Genomic DNA, 18,108 nt, shown 5'->3' with positions numbered 1-18,108 from the left:
GTGTGTGCTTGGGGCGGCATGCCGCAGGGGGTGCTCTGCAGGTCGCCGATGGGGTGGCAGAAGGCTCCGGTGGACCTCCCGCAGGCGTCCCTGCGGAGGGTCCGCTGGTCCTGCGGCTCCAATGGACCTCGCGCAGGCACGCCTGGGGAGGTCCACCAGAGCCGCAGGACCAGCGAACCGCGGGACCAGCAGACCCTCCACAGGCATGCCTGCGGGAGGTCCACCGGAGCCGCCTGCTGCCCTCCCGGTGACTGGCAGAGCGCCCCCCGTTGCACGCCGCCCTGCTTGGGGCAGCGAAATGTCTAGAGCCGCCTCTGGGCATGGCGCCATCCACAGATCTTTGGTGGAACCAATAGAAACATGGGTTACAGGCTGCTGCTGGCATGGCCCTGCCCATACCCACTGGCAATGGGGCTGCCCCTGGGATGCTGCAGGGTTGGCCCTGCCCGTGCCCACCAACAATGGGACTCTCACCCCACCTCCCTTCTCTAGCACAGATCTGCCTGGCAGGAGTGAGAGGTGAATCCTTGCTAGTTGGGAGCACAATATAGGGTTGTGACACACATGGTACTGCTCTGGCCCTATCAGCAGAGGGCAGTGCCCTGGCTTAGCGTGTTGTCACTGTGTACCTGGAATGTCATGCTGCCCTGGTGCCCAGGGTCTGTTCTGCGGCCTAGTTCACAGGAATGAGAGCTGGGAATTTGCCTGGCTCTGGGATGGCCCTTTGCCCTGGCCTGGGGCTGACCTTCCCAGCTAGGGGAATCCTGATCCCACCTTGGGCCCCAAGTGCCACTGCGATGCCACCTGCGCCACAGCCCTGGGGTAGCTGTTCCCAGCACAGACCTCTGTGTGCCCCCAGGACACCAATGACCAGCCCCCACGCTGCACGCCTCCCTTCCAGGAGGTCTTCATCTACTCCACCCGGGACCCCAGCCTGCCCCTTGTGCAGTTGCAGTGCTCCGACGAGGACAAGAGCACCATTCTGCCCCTGACCTACACCCTTGTGGGAGGTGAGTGGGTCACGTTTCCATTCCCCTGGCCTAGCGCAGGGCAGGGGTCGTCTCTGTGCCCCTGACCTAACCCTGGAGGAGGAACAGGGCATCTCCATGCCCATGGCCTAGCCCTGGGAGGGGGAGCTGGGTGTCTCTGTGCCCATGCCCTATCTGTTGGGGGGGGGCTCTGTGTCCCTGGCCTAGCCTTGGGTGTGTGGAGGGGTAAGCTGGGTGTTTCCATGCCCCTGTCTTACCCATTGGGTGTGGGATGGAGGGAAGAGGCTGGGTTTGGGCCTCATAGGGGCTCACGTCTCAGTCCACGCTCTGTGGGGACCTGGCAGGGCCTCAGAGGTAGTGTCTGCAGTGGGCCTAAGGGGGATCTGTGGTGGGGCAGTGAGGGGGTGCTCTCTGCACTTGGGGTGTGGGACAGCATCCTCTCCACACTACTCCCTCGATGGGCAGTGGACCCCAAGCTCATCAGGCACTTTCCTTGTCAGGCAACACCAATGGATGCTTCCGGCTGGCGGGCAGCACCCTGCTGCACTCCACTTTCTCCTACCCACCCGACAGCATTCGTGAGCCCCACACCTTCGAGCTGCTGGTGGAGGTGACGGACAGCCTCAGTACGCCACGCCACAGCACCACAGCCACCCTGGTCGTGCACGTGACGCCCTGGGCCACTACCATGCCCAGCACCACCACTACACGCACGGTGAGCCAGGGAGCTCCGGGGTGCCCCCAACTCAGCCCCTGCCCATCAGCCTGCTCTGTTCTCCTGGGGTAGTCATATGGCCCAGGATAACTCCCCCACCCCCCCAGCCTGTTCTGGCCCCCCAACCTGGCTGCTCCCATGTCCCCTCTGGAGGGTTGCTTCTACCCCCATTTGTTGTGGGCACAGCCTCTGGCCTTGGCAAGGGGGCAGAGATAAGCCTGCAGCTGAGGTGCCCACTGGAGGGCTGGGCGGAGCCTGTGCTGGGATGTGGAGAGCAGTCTCCTTGCCTAGGGCTCCAGTCTGTGTCCTGGAATCACCCCAGCGCCCACGCTGTGCCAGACTTTCCTGGCACCCCACCTTTTCTGGCAGGGTGTTGGGCACAGGGAGATTAATGCAGCTGCCTGTGACATGGTGCCCCAAGCCATGCTGAGGCCCAGTGCCCTTCGTTGCAAGTGCATGGAGCTGCTTTGTCTCATGAGAGCACTGCCCACAGCCCGCAGAGCTCCCTGCCCCAGCATGCCCACACCCCAGCTTGATAGGCCTCCCAGCACTTTTCTCTCTGCTAGCAGACCCTGTGGAAGAAGCCACTAGTTGTCACCCGCACTGAGCGGTTCTGGGCACCCTCGCCCTGGTTCGTGGCGGTGCTGACCATCTCCATGGTGTTGCTGCTGGTGGCGCTGGCATGGCTGGCCTGGAAACTCCTGTGCAGGTGAGTGTTAACACGCAGGGTGGCATAGGCAGGGCTGCCAGGCAGTGGCCACCTGGCCGGGAGGGCCTTCAGGGCTCCATGTTGCGGGGCAGCCATCTCTGCCAGGGACAGCAATCCACCCACCCCCTGCTCCTGGCCCCTAAGACAACAGGGGCCCCGACCCCTGCCCTCCCCCACTCCCCGCTCACCACTTCCCTGTACTCCTCATTGCAGGCCTGCTCTGGACAAGTCAGCGCAGTCACTCCTACAGGACAGGTGAGAGCCTCTCCACAGCCTCCCCAGTGGCCCAGCCTGAGGAAATGCAGGAGACCCAGCCCTAGAGCTGGGGGGTGGGGACCCCATTGGAGTCAGTCCTGGGCCAGGGCCATTCCTGTTACCAGATTTGCCCGTTACTTTGGGGTATGCTAGTTTATTAGGTTTCAGAGTAGAAGCCGTGTTAGTCTGTATCCACAAAAAGAATGAGGAGTACTTGTGGCACCTTAAAAACTAACAAATGTATTTGAGCATAAGCTTTCGTTGTCTACAGCCCACTTCATCAGATGCATAGTATGAAACATATAGTAAGAAGATATATATACATACAGACAACATGAAAAGATGGGAGTTGCCTTACCAACTCTAAGAGGCTAATTAATTAAGATGAACTATTATCAACAGGAGGAAAAAACCTTTTGTAGTGATAATCAAGATGGCCATTTCAGACATTTGACAAGAAGGTGTGAGGATACTTAACATGGGGAAATAGATTGTTTGTGTAATGACCCAGCCACTCCCAGTCTCTATTCAAGCCAAAATTAATGGTATCTAGTTTGCATATTAATTCAAGTTCAGCAGTTTCTTATTGGAGTCTGTTTTTGAAGCTTTTCTGTTGCAAATTTGCCACCTTTAAGTCTGTTACTGAGTGACCAGAGAGGTTGAAGTGTTCTCCTACTGGTTTTTGAATGTTATGAGTCCTGATGTCAGATTTGTGTCCATTTATTCTTTTACTTAGAAACTGTCCGGTCTGGCCAATGCACATGGCAGAAGGGCATTGCTGGTACATGATGGCATATATCACATTGTGCAGGTGAACGAGCCCCTGATGGCATCGCTGATGTGATTAGGTCCTATGATGGTGTCCCTTGAATAGATATGTGGACAGAGTTGAAAACGGGGTTTGTTGCAGGGTTTGGTTCCTGGGTTAGTATTTTTGTTATGTGATATGTGGTTGCTGGTGAGTATTTGCTTCAGGTTGGGGGGCTGTCTGTAAGGGTTACTCTTCTGGGAGGGGGGTGTTCTGTAATTCTATCAATGTACTGGTTGTGTCACTTGTGTTTTCATATGGAGCTCTACTTCTCCCTGCTGCAAGTCCCCTCCCAATGGAGCTATCCTGCAGGACCTAGGTTCCCCAGGGCTGGGCTCCTCCAGCCCCAGAATCAGATGAACACACACAAACACACATTAACAGAGCAAGTCTGAGTGGACTGAATCAATCAGCACTCTCAAGCTGACCCTGTATATGATCCTGGACTCTGTGAGCTGGGCCAAGCAGCACTTCCAAGCTGCCAACCTTATATGCCACAGGTACAGCACTGGAATAGAGTAAGCCTGAGCAGGTTGGGTCAAACAGCACTTCCAGGCTGCCACCCTCGTATGTCACAGGTTCATCATGTTCCTATCCCCACTTTAACATTACAATTGTTCTGGCAGTAACCCTCTTGATAAGCAAACCCCACAGCATTTTTGGGCTCTACAGGGACCTTTAGCTTAGATAAGAGGAACGTTGCTGCAGAATAGATGAGGGAGCCAAAAACACAAAAGAGTAAAGTTCAGAGAGAGGGAGGGAAGCAACCAGCTTAACCATAAAAGTTATTGAATAATAGTGATAACCACACAAGGAGAGTTTAAACAAACATAACAGTTATATTATTAAAGATTATAAAAGTCAGATATAGAAAACTATACTTGATCAAACAAGTCAGGGTTAAAAAGTTATACATTAAAAGAAAACAGAGAGAGAGAGAGAGAGAGAGAGCTGGGGTCTCACCACTCCATGAAGCTTGAACTGGTCAGGGTTCCCAGGTGACGGTAGCTCAGGGTTCTGAGTACTGGAGACCGGCAGAGTCCCCAGCACAATCAAGGAGGAGAAGATGAAGTTCCAGTGGAACTGATGCAGAGTTTGGATCCAGGCATCAGAACACTTACTTGAGTGTGAGCAGGGGTTTTTGTAGGGAAACAACAATGAAGAACACTAGATTTGTTCATGGGTAAACTGATAACTCAAGGGTTTTCTTTAGGCTAGACAATAGAAACTGATCATTCCTGGCTATGGTTGATGTTTCTTCAAGGGAGCTTAAAATACAATTAGGCAGCTTCAGTATTTTGGATATGAATCAAGGATTCATTACTAGAATTGGTCTGATAACTGTGAGCTGGGTGTGTGCAGGTGTAGGTTCGTTAACATCTGGAGCAGAGATCCCCCATGATGCAATGCTTCGCTGCTTTTCTGGTCCCAGAGTTCCGTGCGGTAATCTCTGTTCTCCATTCTCTATGCTAATAGAAATGTCTCCCTGTCCCATCTTTGATGCAAATGACGCTAGGGGAGTTGCATTAATCCTGTCACCTTTGTCAGGGGGGGTTTAGGTGTGTCTTCCACCGCCTTTTCATTACTTTCTGTAAATCTTTCCTTTGATTGGTTTTGGTTCAAGCAGAGCCTGGGGAGACAGGGGGGGTATCCTTCACGAATCAGACAGGCTGGATATTGCATCCTGGTTCCCCAAGAACACAGAACTAACTGGTACCCTACAGAGTGGGGTATGCTCCATCTCCGGGGCTGGGCTGCATGGGGGCTAGACATGATAAACTGGGACTTGGTTGGCAGACAACGGATCCATCTGGGAGGGGCTGTGCCTTTGCCATGGGTTGGTACCGGGACTGAGCCCTTTGCCATGGTAGTGGTGCTGCACTGCTGGAGACCTGAGAGCTATCTCTGGCCAGGTGTGGGCACTGGGTGCTAGGCTGCCCTGCTAGACCAGGAGCTGGGACAGTCCCACAGCAAATGGCACCTGCCTTCCATAGGGCCCTGCAGCTCCCGGGGGGGCTTGGCACCCTACCGCACCATGTTGTTTCTCTATGCCCCTCTCAGAGTGACCAGCCCTGTACACCACAGCCTGCCCTGGTGCCTGTTGCCTGGCATGGGACCCAAGCCTCACCTGAGGAAGCTCCTTGTGCTCCATAGCCTGAAGGCACTGATGGCAGGGGCTACCCCACTGCCAGGCTGGGAGCTCCAGTGCCCAGATCCAGTGCCTTGGCATCCAGAAGAGGGTGCCCAGGCTTTGGGAGGGGCACGCACCAGCGCAGGTTGTAGGGGCCTGGCTCTTTGGGGTCTGCCCCACATGGGGCCCATGCCCTGACTGTCCTCTCACTCCCTTCAGGGCCTCGTTAGACTCACATGTGGCAAAGAACAACAGTCCCAGGAGAGCTGGACAAGGAGACCAGCCGCGCCAGTGTCCTCAGTCTGGTACTGATGCCTTGTCCAAGCGTGTGCCAGGCAGGAGCCCTGCCAAGGTTGCCCCCAGAGCACTGCCCCCAGCCGCCTGTGCACCTGCCAGGCCCCCACTGCCACCTCGCCTTCTGAGGCTGGCACAGCCTGCGGTTGGCATGGCCCACGACAGCTCCCCCAAGACATTGGGCACCTTCCCCAGATGGAAGGACCAGTCTCCGTGCCTGCTCTGTCCCCAGCACCCACTGCTTGCCCCCTGCTGGCTGTGCCCTTGAGTGTGCCTGCCCCTCCCTCACCCAGCACCTCCTGCTGGCTGTGCCCCCAAGTACACCTGCTCTGCCTCCCCAGCACCCTTGCTGGCTGTGCCCCCCAGTGCACCTGATCCATCACCCAGCACGCCCTGTGGCTGTTCCCCTGAATGCGCCTGATCCACCCCCCAGCACCCACTGCTGGCTGTGCCCCTGAGTGTGCCTGCCCCGCCCCCCTAGCCCCTCCCGCTGGCTGTGCCCACGTGTGAAGCTGCCCCGCCCCCCCAGCAGCCCCTACTGGCTGTGTCCCCCAGAGTGCCTGCCCGATTCCCCCCTCAGTGCCCCTGTCTCGCTCTCACAGCACCCCCTGCTGGGGGAGGTAAGTGTTGCCCTATTTGTACAGCTCTGGCTCTCAGATGGAGTTTGGGGATCTGCACTGAATAGCCACTCTCTGCTCTTGTCTCCACAGCAGGAGCAGTTTGATGGCCGCGCCCAGGACCCCAGTGAGTGCCAGGCCCCGGCCCTCTCCAACCTCCTCCAAACCAGTGCCAGCACCCTGCCCTCTCCCCACCTCCTCCCAACCAGAGCCAGCCTCCTGCCCTCCCCCACCTCTTCCCAGCCAGTGCTGACCTCCTGCCCTCTCCCACCTCCTCCTAGCCACTTCCACCTCCCTATCCTCCCCCACCTCCTGCCAGTCAGTGCCAGCCCCCTGCCCTCCCCACCTCCTTCCTTGCAGTGCCAGCTCCCTGCCCTCCCCCACCTACTTCCAGTCAGTGCCATCTCCCTCCATTCCCCCTCCTCCCAGCCTGTGTCAGTCCCCTGTCCTCCCCCCACCACCTCCCCTCAGCCAGTGCCAGCCTCCTCCATTCCCCTGCTCCTTCCAGCCAGTGCAGGCCCCCTGCTCTCCTCCCAGCCAGTGCTACTCCCTGGTCTCCCCTGCCCTCCTCGCAGCCAGTGCCTTCCCCATGCCCTCGCCCAACCTTCTTCCAGACAATGCTGGCCCCCTGCTCTCCCTCACCTCCTCCCAGCCAGTGCTACCCCCTGGTCTCCCCTGACTTCCTCCCAGCCAGTGCCAGGCCCCAGTCTTCCCCCACCGCCTTCCAGCCAGTGCCAGTGCCCTGCCTCCCCCGACTCCTCCCAGCCAGTGCTGGCCCTCTGCACCCTTCCTCCTCCCAGCCAGTGCAGGCCTCCTGCCCTCCTCTGACCTTCTCCTAGCCAGTGCACGCCCCCTGCCCTCCCCCCACCTCCAGGGCCGGGCCCCCTGCATTCCACCTCCTCCTCCCAGCTAGTGCAGGCCCCCAGCCCTCCCCCACCACTTTCCTGCCGAGTCAGTGCCCACCCCCCTGCCCTCCCAGCCCAGTGCACAGGTCCCAGCCCTCCACCCACCTCCTACCGTACCACCAGTGCCAGCCCTTGTTCCTCCACCACCTCCTTCCTTCCAGTAGCCACTCCCTGCCCTCCCATGCTGATAGCGAGAGGGCTTATGGCTGGAACCCAGGCCTTTGCAGGTGAGGTGCCACCCGGGCCAGCTTTAGCAATGCGGGGCCCGATTTGGTGGGGGCTTTGTACTCACTGGGCTGTGCTCACGATCTTACGGCGGCACTTTGGAATTGCCGGCGCTCGGCCAGGGAAAGCGGGCCCCGGGTTTGCACTGCGGCTCCGGTCCAGGGGAGCAAGGGCTGCATGCTTAAGAGCGGTCTGCCACTGGCACTCCGGCCAGGTGGGAAGCGGGGCCACCAGGAACTTGCCAGCGCTACGGATAGGACATCTGGCTGAGGGAGTGGGCTGCAGGACTTGCCTGCACTTGGGCCAGGGGAGCGGGGGTTGCGGGGTTGCTGGGCTCCCGGCTTGGGGTAGCAGGGCCACGGGGACTTGCCAGGAGCTCCGGTCCAGTGCTCGACCAGCCGGGGTTGTGTGCCAAGGGCTTGAGCCAGTTGTCTCTCACTGGGTGCAGGGCCCTCTTAGGCACGGGGCCCGATTCGGGAAATCAGAGGAAGTGGCCTAAAGTCGCCACTGGGGCACGACACCCATAGCAGAGTCTTGCCCCCTCTGTGTGTTGTCAGGGGAGAACTGTGCGCATCTGTGGGCAGGAAGCGGTCAAAGGCCCTCACCAGCCCGCACTTTGGAGACCTTTGAGCCACGTCTGGGGTCACTAAAGATGGTTGAGCCTCTGGCCTTGTCCCCCATTGAGCACGCACAGGGCAGCCTGTTCACACATCTGAGCACAGGGCCCTTGGGCAGGAGCAAAGTGCCATTCCCACTTGGCCCCGTTTGGTCACTCATGGTCCCACCCACGTTACAATCCCTTTTCCAGCCACAGCAGCCTGTGTGCAGAGCCGGCAGCTGTCCCTGGCGAGAGGCCCAGGAGGGATGTGGGCCCTGCCCCAGTATGAATGTGCGCTCGTGGCTTTCTGTCTCAAGTTACAGGTCAGGTTAGCCTCTTCTAACAGCATGCACCGGAGTCAAACGCCGCATGGGAGCACGCCGCTGGGTCTGAGCAGACACCACCCGTCTTGGTCTGAGTGGACACAGCCCCCGCCCCCCCCCCACACACTGCTCCCCCACCCTGCACTGGGTCTGAGCAGGCACAGCCCCTCTGGGTTTGAGTGTTCATAGCCTCCCCCTCCCTGAGTCCTCCTAGCACAGCTTCTGCGGACAGGCCGTGGCTGGTCCCTAGAATGGGGCAGGCTGTAACTTTCTGCTCTGTGCGCCTACCAAAGACCATCTGCTTGAGGTCCCAGACACCCAAAAAACCCTCCTGCTTGTACCCTCCTGCTGAGTCACTACAGTGCCGGGGCGCAGTTCTCCCTTTGGGGGTGCAGGTTTCCCTCAGTGCCCATCACGGGGGACTTGCTGTGGGGAGCTCACAGAAGCAGGGGGGATGGAGGCTCCATGGGTCAAACCTAGCTGTGTGTGTCTTACCCTATGGCAAATGAAGCTGTGTGTCTTACCCTAGGCAGTGAGACACTAAAGGGACTGGCACACTCAGGGGTCCTGCCAGGACAGCTCCAGAGCCAGGAGGCAGGGTCCCACCCAAAAGAAGTGAAGTCGTCCTGGGGAAGATGGGTATCAAGTTAAGCACTGGGTTCACTGGCCATTTGGGCTCGGCTAGAGGAGAGCAGGGGGTGTATCGGGCCAGCCATGCCCCGTGTCATTCACTGCACTGAGCAGTGATTGGGAAAGGGGAAGAGCCGTGCGGGTGCCTCCAATACAAAGGGCCGTAGCTCAGGCCAGAGGCGCTGAGAATGATGCACAGGGGAGGAATCTGCTGAGGTGCCAGTTGGATTTTAGCTTTAAAATCTAACAAACGGACTTTGCCAACTGGAGAAGGGCCCTGGCTCACAATGCACAGGATAGCAGCACCTGGAACGAACCAGCCCCTCTGCACCCCTGAGCAAACCAATGGCTACCAGCCACCCGCCACTGTCCTGAGCAAACCACCAGCTGCCAGCCCCCAGCAAAAGTGTCCTGAACCTAACACCACCCACCAACCCCACCTCCCACCACTCCTCCCCCAATTGTCCTGAGCAAAACACCAGCCGCCACTCCCCGCGACTGCTTTCAGAAAAACACTGGCCGACAAACACCACCCACCCAATGGTCCTGAGTAAAACACCAGCTGCCATTCCCACCCCAGCCTTCCAACTGTCCTGAGCAAACCACCGGCTGCTAACCCCACCAACTGTTGTGAGGAAAACACCAGCCACCAACCCTCTGCAGCTGTCCTGGCAAACCACTGGCCACCCCCCACAGCCAACTGTCCTGAACCAAACACCAGCCGCCAACCCCCACTCCTGACTGTCCTTAGCAAAACACTGGCTGTCAGCCCACTCCAAACTGTCCTGAGCAAAACACCAGCCGCTAACCCACCTTTGACATTGCACTCCATAATGTTTAATGGAAATATGCTTATGAGTGTGAATATAATGTAACTGGAATTTGCTTTATGCAACAGGTCTCTTTACAATGCTTATAATCTACTGAGCGTGTTCATCCTATTTGTATGTATGTATGTATGTATATATCATTCTTGTATTGGAAGCTAGAAATATAAAGTATAACTTTGAGGTCCTATTGTAATTACACAAAGTGTGGGCCATTAATGGTGGTGTATAGAATCTTGATGGCTCCCAGGGCCGGCTCAAGGCACCATCATCCCAAGCAGGTGCTTGGGGCGGCAATCTGCAAGGGCCGGCAGTCCACGTGTTTTTGCCCCCAAGCAGCGTGCCGAATTGCTGCAGCAGACGGCGGGGGCAGTCCGTGTGCTGTTAGGGCCACACGCGCGTTTCCGCGACGGTGGCAATTCGGCGGCAGCTTCTATGTTCAGCTGTCTCCGGCAGTGCAGCTTCTGTCTTCTGGCTGAATTCAGCGCGCTGCTTGGGGCAGCAAAAACAGTAGAGCCAGCCCTGATGGCTCCCATTTACTAGAACAATTGACTCTAAATGGCTCTGTTTACCTGCAAGCCTGCCTGTATATGTGTAGACTAGACCAGCCCGTGGGTAATGAAAAAATGAGGTCTTACAATGACATGTGACCATGTCACCTGATACTGGAATCCATCTTAAACCTAGTGCTTTTCCATTTTAGAAGGAGGGGTGGGGATCCAGAGAGACAAAAGATTCCCACCTTGTGCCAAAGCTATAAAAGGGGGTGGAACAGAAAAAACAAGGTCCCAGTCATGAGAAAGCCCCTGCTGTTCACCAAGATGCCTGCTGGAACTAACAAGGACTGTACCAGGGAGAGGATTGGACCCAGACTAGGAAGGAGTTTAGTCTGTGAAAGAAGTTTATTGGAACATCTCTGAGGGTGAGATTTACCTGTAAAGTTTCTTAATGCATTAGGCTTAGACTTGCGAGTTTTGTTTTGTTTTGCTTGGTAACTTACTTTGTTCTGTCTGATATTACCTGAAACCACTTAAATCCTACTTTTTATACAATCACTTTTGTCTATTAATTAACCCAGAGTAAGTGATTAATACCTGGGGGATCTAACAGCTGTGCATATCTCTCTATCAGTGTTATAGAGGGCGGACCCTGTATAAGCTTTGTATAGAGTAAGACAGATTAATTTGGAGTTTGGATCCCATTGGGAGCTGGGTGTCTGCATGCTGGAGATAGGTGACCTGCTGAACAGTTTTTGGTTAGTCTGTAGCGTGGACCAGAGCTGGGTCTGTGTTGCAGCAGGCTAGTGTGTCTGGCTCAACAAGGCAGGGTTCTGGAGTCCCAAGCTGGCAGGGAAAATGGTCTTAGAGGTAATCTCAGCACTTTAGGTGACAGTCCCAAGGAGTTCTCTGTGACCAAACCCATCACATCGCCCCCCCCCCTTCCCGGACCCTCCTGAGCAAACCACCAATGCCCCTCAACTGTCCTGAGCAAAACACTGGATACTAGCCTCCCTGAGACTGTCCTGAACCAATCATGAGCCAACAGGACCCACCCCCCAACTGTCCTGAGCAAAACACGGGGTGCCAGCACCCCCCCTTTCCTGAACAAAATATCGGCCGCCAGCCCCCACAACTGTCCAGAGCAAAACAGCTGCCAACCCCCATTCCTATCTTGAACAAACCACCAGCTGCCCCTCCATCTATTCTGTGTGAAACACCAGCTGCCCACCCCCCACAACTGTCCTGAACCAAACACCAGCCACCAACACACACACCCCGACTGTCCTGAGCGAAACACTGACCGCCAACCACTCCCTGACTGTCCTGACCAAAACACCAGACACCAGCACCTCCCCACCCCTGACTGTCCTGAGCAAAATACTGGCCATCCCCCTACCCCCCAACTGTCTTGAGCAAAACACCAGCCACCACCACCCACAATTGCCCTCAGAAAAACATCAGCTGCCACCCCCTGACTGTCCAGCGCCAAATACCATCTGCCTGCCCCCCTAAATTGTCCTGAACCAAACACCAGCTGCCAGCACCTCCCAACTTTCCTGAGCAAAACACTGGCCCCTAACCTTCTCCCCCGGAGTATCCAGAGCGAAACACGATCTGCCAGTCCCCCAAAACTGTCCTGAGCTAAGCACCAGCCACCACCACCCCATCCCGACTATCCTGAGGAAAACACTGGCTGCCAACCCCTCCCGCCCCCTACTAACTGTCCTTGGCCAAACACCAGCTGCCAATCACCACTTCCAACTGTGCTGAGCAGTGGTGGAGTATGTACTGATTTTCTAGGCAAAGTTTGCTGAGCTCATAGGTCTGGCCAGGGAGAACCTAGCCAGGGCCCAAGGGAGGCAGAAGGTCTGGTACGACCACTCAGCCTATGGCACCAGGGATCAGATGAGGGTCCTCATCCTGGTAAGGAAGAATAAGCTGCAAGGGTCTTTAAGATCATCAAGCAGCTGAATGAGGAGAACAATGTGGTGGAACTGCCCAACTGGGCTCACAACCACCAAGGGGATCAGGTCAACATGATGGAGCCATACTTTGACAGGGAGAGCCATACTTTGACATGTGTGGCCAGTGGGAGAAGAGAGAAGATCCCCTGGTGGATCTCTTCCCTGAGACAGGAGACAGCCCCTTGCTGCAATCAATTCCCCTCTCTGCCCAGAAGGCTGAGATCAGAGGGGTGCTGCATGGACTATAAGGTGGATAGAAAGCTGGCTAGATTGTCAGGCTCAATGGCCAGTGATCAATGGCTCAATGTCTAGTTGGCAGCTGGTATCAAACAAAGTGCCCCAGGGGTCAGTCCTGGGTCCGGTTTAGTTCAATATCTTTATTAATGATCTGGATGATGGGATGGATTGCACCCTCAGCAAGTTTGCCATGACACTAAGCTAGGGGGAGAGGTAGATACACTGGAGGGTAGGTGTGACATTTCACTCCATATGCTTTATGGAAATATGCTTATGAATATGACATAACTGGAATATGTTTTATGCTAAATACCCCTTGTATGGTGTCATTAGAAAGCTTGTAATCTACTAAGTGTGTTCATCCTATTCGTTTGCATGTATTATTTCTATATCTGGACTTAGGAGAATAAGATATAAATTTGTTTTACTGATGTAAACATATTAAGTGAAGGCAATTAAGGTTGTGCCAGAAACAATCAGTTGTAAATGGCCTGTTACTTGAAACCCTTCCTGTGTAGGTGTGGGCCAGCTGATGGGGAATGGAGACTAGGGGTCTTACAGTGACTTGTGACCATGTCACCTGATAATGAAATCCATCTTAAATCTGGTACTTTTCCATTTAGAAGGAAGAGTGGGAACCCAGAGAGACCAAAGATCCTTCCTTGTCCCAAAGTTATAAAAGGGGGTGGAGCAGGACAAAAGAGGCTGCTAGTCATGCTACCATCTGAGATGTCTGCTGGAACTAACAAGGACTGTACCAGGGGCAAGGATTGGGTCCAGACTAGGAAGGAGTCTAGTCTGTAAAAGAAGTTTATTGGAATATCTCTGAGAGTGAGATATTACCTGTAATCAGTTTCTTAATGTATTAGGCTTAGACTTGCGTGTTTTTGCTTTATTTTTGCTTGACGACTTATATTGTTCTATCTGTTATTACCCGAAACCACTTAAATCCTACTTTTTGTACTTAATAAAATCACTTTTGTTTATTAATAAATCCAGAGTAAGTAATCTATACCTGGCGGAGCAAACAGCGGTGCATCTCTCTCTATCAGTGTTATAGAGGGCAGACAATTTATGAGTTTACCCGGTATAAGCTTTATACAGAGTAAAACAGATTTATTTGGGGTTTGGATCCCATTGGGAGCTGGGTGTCTGGGTTCTGAAGAAAGGTAACCTGATTAGCTGTTTTTAGTTAAAGTCTTCACGTTTGGCGGCATGGCCCAGACCCTGGGTCTGTGTTGCAGCAGGTTAGCATGTCTGGCTCAACAAGATAGGGTTCTGGAAGTCCCAAGCTGGCAGGGAAAACAGGCTCAGAGATAATTTCAGCACATCAGGTGACAGTCCCAAGGGGGGTCTCTGTGACTGAACCCGTCACAGGTAGGGATAGGGTCCAGAGTGACTTAGACAAATTGGAGAATTGGGACAAAATAAATTTGATGAGTTTCAACAAGGACAAGGGCAGAGTCCTTCACTTAGGATGGAAGAATCCCATGAACCACTACAGGCTGGGGACCGACTGGCTAAGCAGCTGTTCTGCAGAAAAGGGCCTGCAGATTGACTTGGCTGAAAGTCACTGATTTCTGTGCTAAGAAGTTCTGTCCTGCGCTGTGTTCCCGTTGACTAATAAACCTTCTGTTTTACCAGCTGGCTGACAGTCATGTCTGACTGCGTGTCATGGAGTCACTGGGGTGATGCTCTGGAACTATTCCATATGAAGCCAGCCAGGACGCTGAGGGAGCCTCCTCTCTCTGAGCAAACTGTCTCCAGGGCAAGAAGCTTACACAGCTTCAACTTTCCTGGCTCTGATCTCGGAGCATTCAGAATCCCCTTCCACACCATGCACTTCCCGCAACAAGTTCAGCCAGGTGGAGCTCCTCGGGAAGCCAGAGGGTCCTGCACCCCAATTCTGCAGTCAGGTGTGAGTCTCAGCCAGCGCGTAAAACAGAAGGATTATTAGTTGACAGAAACACAGTGTAGGACAGAACTTGATAGCATAGGAATCTGCCACTTTCAGCCAAGTCCATCTTTGGAGTCCTGGGCCAGATACCCTGGACTTCCCATCTTCCAGTGCCCCTAGGCAGACTGCCAGCTTCCAGGGACCCGACCTCCAACACCCTCCTGTTGCCCCTCCTCCTTATCTTTGTCTTGCTTCCAGGGCAAAAGGTGTCACCTGGTCACACTCCCCTATTGGGTCTCAGGTGACATAGGTGCAAACAGCTGGTCAGTTTCACCCGTCCTGAGGGCCTCAGCAAAAATCACACACCCAGTTCCCACCACCAAAGTATTGGTGCAGTACACTAGGAAACTAAGGTACACATAGTATTAGTATAGGACAATAAGACTCACATGCAACATAACAAGATGAATAAAACCCCACTTTGTCACATCTCTCCCCCCTCCGAGACTGAACTGAGAAGGGCCACTTTAGCTAGTGGTCTGGGGAAGTTCTGGCCCCCTTTCCAAGACAAAGCATCAGCTATAATGTTGGCACTCCCCCTCACATGGCCCCCCTCCATGTCATAACCCTGGAGGAGCAGGCTCCACTTCAGGAGCTTGGCATTGGCCCCTTTCATCTAGTGTAGCCACCTCAGGGGTGAATGGTCAGTGTACACAGTGAACCGCCACCCAAATAGATATGGCTGCAGATTTGTAAGGGTCCATATCCTGGCCAGGCATTCCTTTTCTATGGCTGCATAGTTCTGTTCCTGGGGCAGTAGCTTCCTGCTCAGGTACATGATGGGGTGTCTGATCACCTCCACTTTGGTTAGCTCTGGATTTAGGCAACAGTTCCCCATCTTGTGGCCCAGGCATGACATCTCTGACATTCTCACCTTGCACTTGCCAGGTTTTATAGTCAGACCTGCATCCCGCAGCCGGTCCAGCAATTGTTTAACCTGGGACACATGGTCTTCCCAGGTCTGGCTAAAAACACTGATATCATCAATATACACCAAGGCAAAATTCTCCATTCCCCTGAGTAACTGGTCCACCAGGCGCTGGAAGGTGGCAGGTGTTCCCTTTAGGCCTCAAGGTAGGACCAGGAACTGGTACAACCCCAGAGGGGTGATAAAAGCAGATTTCAGCCTGGCTTCCTGATCCAAAAGTACTTGCTAGACAGGCTGCTGCAAATGTGCTGCCATGCTCCCCCATGAAGCCCATAGCACCCCCCCTGAATGCTGCCGGTGTGGCATGCTGAGGCTGCGGGGGGAGGGGGAGTAGGGGAGGGGCTCTGGCTGATGGAGGCCCCGATGCGAGCTGCTCAATCTGGCCCAGCCATCGATTTGAGGCTGCAAGGGAGGGGAGGAGAAGAGGGGGGAGCAGGGGAAGGGCTCTGGCTGCTGGAGGCCCCATGCGAGCAGCTCAATCCTGCCAAGCAGCCCTGTCAGCCATGCTGCGCTCTGCATTGGGAGAGAAATCCTGGACCTTTTGAGAGTTTTACAAATTCCTCCCAGATGGCTATTTAAAACCCCAAAAGCCGGACATGTCCATGAAGAAACAGATATATGATAACCCTAGTAGTATGCCCAAGGACTAGGCTTTGGCCCAGATATCCCCTTCAGAAGACTTCCCCAGACTGCATTAGGGATACTGGTGTGACTTCACCTTGCAGCCCACAAAGAAGGAATTGGGTGGACTAAATGGACAGTGCCCCTCTTTATCTGAAGTCTAGCAAGGTGGGTATGTGGATCCCACCAGAAGTTAAAATGATAAGTAAGGGAGGGGAGGATCTACTACCGGACCTGGGCAGCTTTAGATACGGTACCGGGCACATAGGAGGATTTCCACTTCTGAGCCATGGAAGCAGAAATTGACTTTTCCATTCCAGATTTAGCTAATATTCAGAAAGGGAATCTAGCACCTGCCTTCTGGATTTGAACACCTCAAAATTCAGGAGTGCTCAAGCTCAATTTGGGCAGCTGTTACTTCATTTCTCCCAAATCAAATATACTGATCCACTGTAACTTGCTGTAGAAAAACTGCTTCCCAGTGGTTATTAGGACTGGAATTGCTATTTTCAACAGCCATTGCTTTTTTTGTTTGTTTATTTGTTTAAAAGGAAGACAGTGGTACTGCATTGGCAAATTCCCCATAGAAACAAAGAGTGGAACAAAAGAATAATAAAGGCACCTCAACTTTTCCTCATTTATGGAGGACGGTCTTATAATATCGAGATATCCTCCAATCACACAAGCTGAAAATTGTTCCACTTTACTGCAGTTCTGTAACCATACGGGAACCAATCCTGTCTGTTCTGTGAACATCCAAAATTCCTGCTCAATGACCTGCCCTGAGAGCAAGTTACCAGTGACCCAGGGCTGCGGCTGCAGAGGGAGAGGAGAGCCCAGGGCTGGGGCAGCAGGGGGGTGCAGCAAGGAGCCCAGGGCTGGGACGGGGGGCAGCCAAAATTTTTTTTGCTTGGGGCGGCAAAAAAGCTAGAGCCGGCCCTGCCACCAGCCACATCCTGAGGTCAGAGGGACAGAGTTCATACAGTCACTCCAGCCCCACCAGTTCAATCATGTCCTTCTTGATCTGGGCCCTGGCCCCATTCACCCACTTGCAAGTGTATTCCCCCATCAGGCCAGTTCCAAATAGGTCATTCTCTGGGTCTTCTGCATGCTCCGGATCCTTTTGCTGTACACCTTGGGGGTCAGCTCAAACTTGCACAGCAGGGCTTTGTTGTCAGATGCTACAAGTGTGGTGCTCTGCTCTGTTCAATGTTGATATCAATCGACTGCGTGCATGTTCCCTCTGTGTGCTGCCCTGGCTCTGCGCAGATAGCTGACACAGCAGACCCTGAGAGAACCCCCAATGGCCATAGACTCTAGTAAGGTACGAAAGCACCTGGGCCAGGTTTATTATCAAACGAAGCACAGTAATAGTTCCCTCTAGACTTTACTCTACAGGACATACTACGAATGTGTGCCCCCTGGCAATGGACTCAGCTCAGTCAGTGGTGGGACTTTCCACTGCCCCCTAAGCTGGACAAAGACACCACCCCAGGGATGCACTCTTATATACAGGAACAAACAAGGTACACATCACTCCTGACTTATTGAGGTGCAACCCTTCTATTTAGCAAGGTACAGCCCCTCTACGTAGTAAGATGCCGCCTCTCACCTTGTACATGTTGGCCCCTTTTGGCCCTGTCATTGGGTTGGGTCAGCCTGTTCCTTGTTATCTGTGTGGAGCGTACAAGAATGTGAATGTTCTAATATCTGGTGTCCCGTACCTTTTAGGTACATCTCTTTTTGCAGCAACAGCCCTTTCCTTGCCAGCTTCTGTGAGCAGGGCCTGCCTCTGGCTCACAGCTTATCTTTTCTTTATGTTAGCAAAGTCTTTACCACTACATTAGTTCAGGCCTTAGGCCTTATACCGGGCCT

The 18,108-nt window shown here is 54.3% G+C and overlaps 1 protein-coding gene and 1 long non-coding RNA gene across 2 annotated transcripts in view; one reads left to right on the top strand and one right to left on the bottom strand.

The window, feature by feature from the left end:
• The window catches only part of CDHR4 (cadherin related family member 4), a 30,966-nt gene extending 22,392 nt beyond the window's left edge, over nt 1-8,574 (top strand). Inside the window, exons 14-20 of the mRNA XM_075072960.1 lie at nt 860-1,010; nt 1,490-1,704; nt 2,274-2,413; nt 2,627-2,668; nt 5,827-5,912; nt 6,612-6,645; nt 8,564-8,574. Of these exons, the coding sequence (XP_074929061.1) occupies nt 860-1,010; nt 1,490-1,704; nt 2,274-2,413; nt 2,627-2,668; nt 5,827-5,912; nt 6,612-6,625 (648 nt within the window). The 3' untranslated portion in view covers nt 6,626-6,645; nt 8,564-8,574. The remainder of the gene's footprint in view (nt 1-859; nt 1,011-1,489; nt 1,705-2,273; nt 2,414-2,626; nt 2,669-5,826; nt 5,913-6,611; nt 6,646-8,563) is intronic.
• LOC142047841 (uncharacterized) overlaps nt 1-18,108 on the bottom strand; it is a 319,231-nt gene that overhangs the window by 156,962 nt on the left and 144,161 nt on the right. The window lies entirely within an intron of this gene.

This window comes from Chelonoidis abingdonii, chromosome 16 (assembly GCF_003597395.2).
Source record: "Chelonoidis abingdonii isolate Lonesome George chromosome 16, CheloAbing_2.0, whole genome shotgun sequence".
Taxonomy (NCBI): Eukaryota; Metazoa; Chordata; order Testudines; family Testudinidae; genus Chelonoidis; species Chelonoidis abingdonii.
The sequence above is the reverse complement of the archived record's forward strand: the minus strand, read 5'-3'. Positions and strand labels throughout refer to the sequence as shown.